This window comes from Lissotriton helveticus, chromosome 8 (assembly GCF_964261635.1).
Source record: "Lissotriton helveticus chromosome 8, aLisHel1.1, whole genome shotgun sequence".
Taxonomy (NCBI): Eukaryota; Metazoa; Chordata; class Amphibia; order Caudata; family Salamandridae; genus Lissotriton; species Lissotriton helveticus.
The window spans coordinates 66,266,271-66,276,721 of NC_136069.1; the positions used below are offsets into that span (position 1 = coordinate 66,266,271).

At 53.4% G+C, this 10,451-nt stretch overlaps 1 protein-coding gene across 1 annotated transcript in view; it reads left to right on the forward strand.

Moving 5' to 3' along the window:
* Positions 1–10,107, forward strand: part of NDC80 (NDC80 kinetochore complex component) — a 255,954-nt gene extending 245,847 nt beyond the window's left edge. The window contains exon 17 of the mRNA XM_078656636.1: positions 9,520–10,107. Within this exon, the coding sequence (XP_078512762.1) occupies positions 9,520–9,660 (141 nt within the window). The 3' untranslated portion in view covers positions 9,661–10,107. The remainder of the gene's footprint in view (positions 1–9,519) is intronic.
* The last annotated feature ends 344 nt before the right edge of the window (positions 10,108–10,451 follow it).

A 10,451-nucleotide genomic window follows, 5' to 3' on the forward strand; every position in this document is an offset into this window, starting at 1 on the left:
TTTTGTAGAACCTTTTCTACCAAAACTCTTAAGGACAGGGAAGGCCGTCTTCTCCTTTGGCTGCAACGTCTTAAGGACAAAGACTATGTACTGTCCGACGCAGAAAGTTTACATTCTGGCTTCTCTTCAGCAGCCTCAAAGCGTGGTAGTGTTCGGGAGGTTCCTTCTCCTTTCCTCAAGAAGCCTAAATTAGCCTTGTCTGTGGCTCCTGTGGTGTCTTCTGCCACTCCTACCACCTCTACGCCCACGAGACCTGGCTCTCAGGCGTCTTTGGCTGCCTCTCGAGGTGTTTTCACACCTCTTAAAGTTCCGCAGTCGCCGGGAGCATCGGCGAGCGCTCCGACGACGAGAACAGCATTGCCTGCATCTTCGACGACGACGCTGACTACCACAGCAGCTTTCTCACGTCGACGAGAGTTTTGTTACCGTCTAAACCTGTCCCGTCGACGATTCCCATCTCGTCGACGAAGAAGAGAGAATCCTCGTCGACGAAAGACCCGAAGACATCGTCGTCGTCGACGAAAACCTCGTCGGCGAAGACACCGTCGACCAAGCTCTCGTCGACGAAGACAGGCCCGTCGACGAAGACTCCGTCTACGGAGTCAGTACCAGCATCGACGACTACCCCGTAGACGACGACCTCGTCGACGTCTTCATCTACAATGGATCGCCCGTCGACAGTGACACCGTCGACGACCCCGTCGACGACCGATCCGTCGACGAAGGTTTCTTCAAAATTACCGTTGACGACAGCAAAATCAGGCTCGTCGACGCTAACGGCGACGGCTCCGTCGACGGCGGCACCGATTTCGTATGCTTCTGTACCGTTAGTGCCATTGAAGACCTCTAAATCTTCACATCCTCGCACTACAGTACCCTGCCAACAGATCAGATCTCGGATCCAGAGCCTCAACCACCTTCTCCGATGTTCGCAACTACATCTGAGCATGACACAGACTCGGAGCATGAAGAGGACATGTTTGGGGAAGCACATAGTCCCTCTGATTTAATAATTAAATGTCAGGTCACAGATTCTGACGATGGTGGTGACCCACACTTTCAACAAGAGGAGCAGTTCACTCAAGCTCATGTGGCCACCATTCCTTTGACCTTAATTTCTAATCTCCAACATATGCTGGACGATTACAACCGGCGTTTTCCTGCAACACCGCAGTCTACTCCTGCGCAATCTCCCGCTCCTGTGGCACTACCTCCACCTTCATTGCCGCCTATCGTTCCAACTACGACTTCGTCTCAGGTTCATAGATCAATTAGCATCCATACCACTATATACCCGCAGGATGCGGATGATGAGGCGGTCGCGGAACGGGAGGATGGTGAAGTCCCAGACAACACGGATGATGAGGCAGGCGACCAGGATATGGCCGAATGGGATGATTATCGAGCGCAGACGCCCTCTCCTCAACCTGGTACCTCGAGTGAGTCACCACCAGTAGATATCGCCAGTTTCCATCTTCTAATGGATAGAGCGGCTCAACGTTTCAAACTTCCGCGATCACAACGCAAGGAGGATTGTTTTCTTTATGACTTTAAAGATAAACCTTATAAGCAGGTGCACACAATTCCTATTATTGATTTCGTTTGGAAAGAGGGCATTAAACTAATGAATGCTCCAAACTCCTTACCTGCTCAGATTCCGCGCCTTGAGAAGAAGTACAAGGCCCCAACTGGTTCTCCAGCTTGCCTGATTTCTCATCCTAAGCCGGACTCTGTCGTGACTCAGGCCGCACAGCGTAGAGCACGGAATCCAGCCTCCCAAATCACAGCCCCTCCGGATAGAGAGGGTCGACGCTTAGATGCTATTGGCCGCAAGTTCTCCACGATGGCTTCAACATCTGTCCGGGCAGCTAATGCCTTAGCCATTGTAGGCCGTTATGACCGAACACAGGTTTCCGCCTCCTGGCCAGGGCGGCTGCACTCCGTCGTCAAGGCTGGCTGAAGTTCACCTCCTTCCGGCAGGAAGTCCAAGCCAAAATACTGGATATGCCATATGATGGGGAATCGCTATTCGGATCCCATATCGATGATGCCCTTGAGTCCATCAAGAAGGACACCGATACGGCGAAGTCCTTGGGCACGCTGCAATTTCGGAAACAGCCCTTTCGATGTGCGCGTGGACGCGGCACTTCTTCCAACTTTTGACGAGGGCAACAATACCGCTCCTACAATCAGAGCGGCCAACGTTACACGCCCAATCAGCAGTCTCGTCAGCAACCCTCCAAATCATACGACCGCTGAGCCTGCTCCAGGCGAGGTCGCCCCCACCCACCGCTGCTCCTGCCCGCTGACCTCCAGTGCGCTGCCTGCTGCCTGCCGACTGTGTTGCCTCTGTGTTTTTCCCCCCTCTTGCTGCCTCCGTTTTTTCCGCCTATTTGCCCCTTGCCTGTTGGTCTTCTGCCTCCTGTATTCACCTTCCCCTGTGCCCCCTTTGACTTCTGTACCCTTTTTCCCCCCTTCTGCTGCTCTCCCCCTACCTGTGGGTCTCCTCCAGCCGCCGGACGACCCAGCCGCCGCTGAGCCGCCCTTGGCCCTCCTTTCCCGCCACTGTCCTCCAGCCGACACCGCCCCCCCCTGCCCACTGGCCGCCCCGCTCCCGCCACCCAGGTGACCCGCCCTCCCAGCGCATTACTTATGACGCCCCCTGAGCGACCGCGCAGCAGACGCGCGCAGCGGGAGCACCGATTGAGCGCTGAAGGTGCGCCACAGGTAAGCCCGTCTGCGCCCGTCCGCGCCTGGACCGTGCCCAGCGCCAGGACCCCTGGCCCTCCCCGCCGATGCAAGACGACCCGACTGTCCTACGACGACGCCACTCCCCACGCACTCAACGCCGGCCGGACCCACGCCTGCTGCCGAGCCACCCCGAGACGCACCTACGGACCCTTCACCTGCTGTACCTGCAAGTTCACCTGCCTCCGAACCTGCCCCGCACCCGCCAAGACAAACACCAGCAGCAACCACCTCAAATGCATCCTGCTCAACACCCGCTCCGTCCACAGACACGCCGTGGAACTCTGGAACCTCCTCGACGCTACATCACCGGACGTCGCCTTCCTCACGGAGACCTGGATGAACGCCTCCTCTGCACCCGACATCGCCATCGCCATCCCGGACGGGTACAAGATCATCAGGAGGGACCGCATCAACCAGACCGGAGGAGGCATCGCCATCGTCCACAAGAACACCATCCGCATCACGACTGACTCCAACTACACCTTCGCCACCGCCGAGCACCTCCACTTCCAGATTCACACCGACCCTAAGACGACCCTCAGAGGCACCCTCGTCTACAGACCCCCGGGACCACACACACAATTCAGCGAAGACATCGCGGACTTCATCAGCCCACACGCCCTCCCCTCCGCTGACTACATCCTACTAGGGGACCTCAACTTCCACCATGAGAACAACAAGGACCGCAACACCACCGCCCTGCTGGAAAACCTCGCCAACCTCGGACTCAAGCAACTGGTCAACACCCCCACCCACTACGCCGGCCACACGCTTGATCCCGTCTTCTCTTCCAGCAAGGACATCACCTTCAGCCAAGCCACCGGACTCCACTGGACCGACCACAGCTGCGTCCACTTCAGCTTCAAAAGACCCACGACCCACCACCACCCGCAACAGATACCTCACAGGAACTGGAGCAAGATCACCGCGGACCAGCTCACCCCCTCCCTTAACCAGAGCCCACCGGCCTACAACACGGACCCCAACGAAGCAGCCCGCAACTTCACACAGTGGCTGACCGCCTGCGCCGACGACCTCGCGCCACTAAAGAACCCGCCCAGCAGACCCAGAAGCAAGAAAGCATCCTGGTTCACCAACGAACTCAAGGACTCCAAGATGGCCTGCCGCACCCTCGAGAAAGCCTGGCGCCTCGACCGGACCACCGACAATATGACCGCCCTCAAACACGCGACCTGCAAGCACCACCAACTCATCCGCACCACCAAGAAGAAATCCCTGAAGGAACGACTGGACAACAACGCCCACGACAGCAAAGAGCTCTTCACCATCGTCAAGGAGTTCTCCAACCCCAGCACCGGCACCAACGACATCCGTCACAAGACCTCTGCGACTCCCTCGCCTCGTTCTTCCACCGCAAGATCGCCGACATCCACAACAGCTTCGGCGCACCACCCACGCACCCAACCGTCGAACCAACGCCCCCCACCGCCACCCTCCGCACCTGGACCATGGTGACCACCGAAGACACAGCCCGCACAATGAACACCATCCACTCCGGATCACCGACCGACCCCTGCCCACACCACGTCTTCAACAAGGCCGACTCCACCATCGCACCCCAACTCCGTAACATCATCAACACCTCATTCAACACCGCCACCTTCCCGGAGAGCTGGAAGCACGCCGAGCTCAGCGCCCTCCTGAAGGAACCTACAGCGGACCCCACCGACCTCAAGAACTTCCGCCCCATCTCGCTCCTCCCTTTTCCTGCTAAAGTCATCGAGAAGATCGTCAACAGACAGCTGACCGCCTTCCTCGAGACAAACGGATCCCTCGACCCCTCGCAGTCCGGATTCAGAGCCAACCACAGCACCGAGACCGCCCTCATCGCAGCCACCGACGACATCCGGACCCTGCTCGACAAAGGAGAAACAGTGGCCCTCATCCTCCGGGACCTCTCCGCTGCGTTCGACACGGTCTGCCACCGCACCCTAGTCCAGCGCCTCAGCAGCATCGGTATCCAAGAGAAGGCACTGGAGTGGACCATCTCGTTCCTCGCTGGAAGAACACAAAGAGTCCGCCTCCTCCCGTTTCGCTCCGAGGCCACCGAAGTCATCTGCGGCGTCCCGCAAGGATCTTCACTCAGCCCCACCCTCTTCAACGTCTACATGAGACCTCTTGCAGCCATCGCACGCCAGCACAACCTCAACATCATCTCTTACGCCGACGACACCCAGCTGATCCTCTCCCTCACCAGAGACCCCGACACCGCCAGAACCTGCCTACACGAAGGGATGAAAGACGTCGCCGAGTGGATGAAGGACAGCCGCCTGAAACTGAACACGGACAAGACGGAAGTCCTCATCCTGGGATCCTCGCCCTCCGCCTGGGACGACTCCTGGTGGCCCCCAGCCCTGGGCACCGCACCCAAGCCAACCGACCACGCACGCAACCTGGGCTTCATCCTGACTCCTCCCTCTCGATGACCAGACAAGTCAACGCCGTCTCCTCATCGTGCTTCAACACCCTGCGTATGCTTCGCAAGATCTTCCGCTGGATCCCGACCGAGACCAGGAAGACTGTCACCCAGGCACTCGTCACCAGCCGTCTGGACTACGGAAACGCCCTCTACGCCGGAACCACAGCCAAGCTACAGAAAAGACTCCAGCGCATCCAGAACGCCTCCGCCCGACTCATCCTGGATGTCCCCCGACGCAGCCACATCTCCAGCCACCTGAGGAACCTGCACTGGCTCCCCGTCGACAAGAGGATCACGTTCCGGCTCCTTACCCACGCACACAAATCTCTCCACGACCTGGGCCCCAAGTACCTCAACGACCGCCTGACCTTCTACACGCCCACCCGCCAGCTACGGTCCACCAGCCTCGCCCTCGCAGCCGTACCACGCATCCGAAGAGCAACCGCCGGAGGAAGATCCTTCTCTTACCTGGCTGCCAAGACGTGGAACTCCCTCCCCATCCACCTTTGGCTGACCAAGGACCATCTCACCTTCAGAAAACAACTCAAGACCTGGCTGTTCGAGCAGTAGCATACCCCCTCCCCCAAGCGCCTTGAGACCCTCCCGGGTGAGTAGTGCGCTATACAAATGGTATGATTGATTGATTGATTGAAAGTCGTCCTATCGTGGCGCAAATGAGAAACGCCAATGACTTTTGCCACTCTCAAAGTGTTGGAGGACGAATCTCTCTGTTTTATTCCCAGTGGTCTTCGATCACTTCGGACCGCTGGGTTTTGGACATTGTCAAACGGGGTCATACCCTGGAGTTTACAAAGATTCCTCCTTGCACTCCACCTCGTGGTCCACCTCCTCCACATCTCGAGGAGCTTTACCATCAGGTCCGTCTTCTTGTGTTGAAAGGTGCAGTCGAAGTGGTTCCAGAACATCAAAGAGGGAAAGGTTTTTACTCTCGATTCTTCCTCATACTCAAGAAGAACGGAGATTGGCGACCCATTCTGGATTTGAGGGCTCTCAACCAGTTCTTGAAGTCTCAATCATTCCGTATGCTGACGCTACTGGAAGTCCTGCGTCTTCTATCCAGCAAAGATTTTATGACCACCATAGATCTTCAAGACGCATACTTTCATGTTCCGATAATCCAACAACATCGCCAGTACCTGCGTTTCAAAGTGGGACCTATGCATTTTCAGTTCAAAGTTCTACCCTTCGGACTGCGTTCAGCTCCTCGTGTGTTCACGAAAGTACTGGCCCCAGTGGTGGCTCACCTGCGTCTACAAGGAGTTGAGATCTTTCCCTATTTAGACGATTGCCTTCTCAAATCTCAATGTCACCATCAGCTGGGTCGGGACACGCACCTTTGCCAGCAAGTGTTTCGGTCTCTGGGGTTGACCATCAACGTCGAGAAGTCACAGTTTGCACCTCTGCAGACCAGATCATTCCTGGGAGCAATCCTAGACACGCAGCTCTCGAAAGCGTTAGTCTCGAACGAGCGACGTCAGAAGATCCTTCGTCTGGTCTCCCTCATTCGAAGAAAACAGTCCGTTTCGGTTCGGACGTTAAAATCATTCTTGGGAATGGCTTCATCTTGTATCGCACTGATCCCAAATTGCAGGTTGCGCACCCGTCCTATTCAGGAAGAACTGGACTTACAGTGGCGTCAGGTCTCCGGGTCCTTCAACGACCTAGTTGCCGTCACATCCCGCATGAAAAAGAGCCTGCTTTGGTGGGCGCGGCCCGCAAATCTGGAAATGGGTGTGTCCTTCCTCGATCATGCTCCAGACCTTACGCTGACGACGGACGCCTCCTTGGAGGGGTGGGGCGCTCATCTCCAGGGCCTCTCCATCAAGGGCAAGTGGTCGCCGACGCAGCGCACGTGGCATATCAACAGGCTAGAATTGATGGCGATCTTCCTAGCGCTCAAGTCCTTCCTCCCAGTTGTTCACGGGGAGTCAGTGCTAATCCAAACAGACAATACCACCAGTATGCACTACGTGAACAAGCAGGGAGGGACCAGGTCTCCACTTCTGTCCCGCTTGGCCCAGTCGATCTGGGATTGGGCTCTTCGCCATCACATCACCTTGGCAGCTGTCCACTTTCCGGGCGTGTCCAACCTCCTGGCGGACTCTTTGAGCAGGTCCACTTCCTCAACACACGAATGTGAACTGCACCAACCGACTCTGGATCTTGTGTTCCGCTAATGGGGTCACCCAGATCTGGATCTCTTTGCAACACCGGAGAATCGGAAATGCCCGTCTTATGCAAGTTGACATCCCCACCCAGGGTCCTGCGGGAATGCCCTTTTGATCAACTGGTGCGATCTATTCGCTTACGCCTTTCCGCCGCTCCCATTAATACCGCGGGTACTGTGGAAGATGCGGAGGCAGCCCTGCCACATCCTGTTGATCGCACCTCGTTGGCCCAGACAGGCATGGTTTTCGGAACTGCTTCTAATGTCCCAGTGCGAGCCCATTCCTCTACGTCCTCGCCCAGACCTACTAACTATGGACAGGGGCTTAGTGTGTCATCCAGATCCCTCAACGCTACAATTGTGGGCATGGAACCTGAGCACCTTGAGTTCGCTGGCTTGAACATATCCCAGGAGTGCAGAGACATCTTAGCTCATGCCAGAGCTCCGTCTACCATCAAAACTTACAAACTTAAATGGAAGCGATTCTGTCATTGGTGCGTTACAGCCAAGATCCATCCCATCCATTCCACTCCTGAGCAGCTCCTTCCTTTCTTCTTGAGCCTCGCTCAGTCAGGACTCTCTCATGCTACTCTGAGAGTTGTCTTAGCTGCAATATCTCGTTTCCGACATGATGGCTCTTCATCACGAATTATACGTCAATTCTTCAAAGGGCTCTTCCGCAAGTTCCCACCTGTGCGTCCCCCTCCTCCAGCTTGGCACCTCAATGTTGTGCTATCTCAACTTATGAAATCACCATTTGAGCCTATCCATAGGGCGGATATCAAATTCATCACCTGGAAGGTTGCACTTCTTCTGGCTTTGACCTCATCTCGTCGCGTGAGCGACCTCCACGCTTTTACTGTCAAGCCGCCTTATCTACAGTTCAAGCCTAACGGAGTGGCACTTCGTACCAACCCCTCTTTCCTACCTAAAGTACCTACGGATTTTCATTTGAATGAGCCTGTGTTTCTCAAGACTTTCTTTCCGGACCCTAAATCTCCGGCGGAGCAGCGCTTACATTCTTTGGACATCAAACGATGTCTTAAATTTTACATTGCCTGAACTGCCCCCTTCCGCAAGTCCGACCAACTTTTCATTGCCTACGGACGACTGCGCAGGGGACATTCAGTTTCCTCAGCCATTGCCTTCTGCCACCAACAAGCGGGCAAACCATTGCAGTCTTCAGTGAGGGCTCATTCTACGAGGGCGATGTCTTCATCCACCGCCTTGTTTGCTGGTGTGCCACTTCATCAGATCTGTCGTGCAGCGACATGGTCCAGCAGGCACACTTTCACCAAACATTACTGTTTGGTTGCCATCAATGAAGCGGATACCGCAGTGGGACAGGCAGTGCTTCGCCATCTTTTTCAGTAAGGTGAGCCTCTGTTCCCTCCTCCTTTATGTTTCCTGTGATTGCTATGATGTGTTTTATGACTGTATTATTATTGGTACTGTCTTGATTTCTTCTTGCTATGCTTAGCAATCTCAGTTCTCGGAGGTTACTGCTTTCTATTCTATTCAAGCATGTGAATCTATGAAAGACACCCCTAATACTGGAGAAGAACGATTGTTACTTACCTGTAAACAGGTAGTTCTCCAGTATTGGTGTCTTTCATAGATTCACATGCGACCCACCCTCCTCCCCTCAGAGGCTCTTTTCTCCTCATACACTCTTGGTTACTTTGTGCTACGAAAATCTGAGGGCTTGAGCTTCTGGGGAGAAGGTTCTAGAGGGTGCTGGCGCCTGATTGGCTGCAGTTTGGACTAACATAATGACACTAAGGTGTTACAGATAGTTTTTCTCTTTGCCTTGCATTCCTATGTGGAATCGTTTTTCTTAGAGGATTTCAGTGTATTTCCTTTATTTTCTTGTATTATGTTTTATATATATTTAGCATTATTGCTATTTTATTTACCGTGGGACTCCCACTTTGACGACGGGGAATATTCAAGCATGTGAATCTATGAAAGACACCAATACTGGAGAACCACTTGTTTACAGGTAAGTAACAATTGTTCTTACCTGTTATGTCAATTGTGTATTATACTAGGCAGCAGAGTTTCTTGGATCTGTGTATTTTGATAGAAAAGTTTACTTGGAAAACTTTGCCCATTTTCACGAAATCTGTTTTTCCCTTAGAAATATTTGGATGACCAGAATGCAAAGGCTGCCAAAGACCTGGAAGAGGTGCAGAGAGATGATGTTTGGAAAGACTTCAGGGAGATGGCTGAAAAATATAAGAAAGTGGTGCTAGAAAGTCTGCACCCGGAAGAAAAGTGAGGTGATAGGATGACCAGATGAGTTTCCTCATTTGCTGTGGAATAAAGTGTCAATTTGGGAGGTCCTTTACGCTAACGCCGAGATCCACCAGAGAACCATAGGAAGGCATCGTGACGTACAGACTTGCTTTCAGCATCATGCTAATGGAAAGCGCTGCACCTTTCATTGTTCTGTCTCTGAAGATTTCTTGCACATTAACTTAGCTGTATACCTTGTAGTACATGTTGCGCGTGCACCTTAGCGTAGCTTTGCCTTGTACATACCTGTTCTTTAGCAGTGTCTCTTTTGTATATTTAATTGTTCACACTCTCAATGTATTTTATGGTTTTCATTGTGCTAACTTTTAATGCAAAACAAACTGTATAAATAAGATAAGAAATATATAAGACAGCCTTTAATAGTAGCTTTAGAATCTGTTGTTTATTAAAAGCTTCCTCTCCACTTTCATCACTAAACCGAAGACCTAAAATGTCTCCATGCGAAAGACCTTCCTGCACATTGCGGGGTTAGTGCGTTTACCATACGGAAGTCAGCGCACTCCTCAAGTTTGGTCCTGCAAAGATCCAGCAGACGTAGAATCCATAATCACCTCCCTGGTGATGAACTGTTCATTGAGCAAGAGGACCCTCAGACTTTGGTGTGTGGGGGAGGATGAACCATGTGCTATCACTTGTCATTTGTTTGTTGAAACAATCCTTTGATGATTTTTTGAGGGTCTGTTGGCTGTGTCTTTGGTTGTATGTGATCATGAAGAAAAAGCATACCTAAGGAAACCTGTTCTGGAGAGCCTT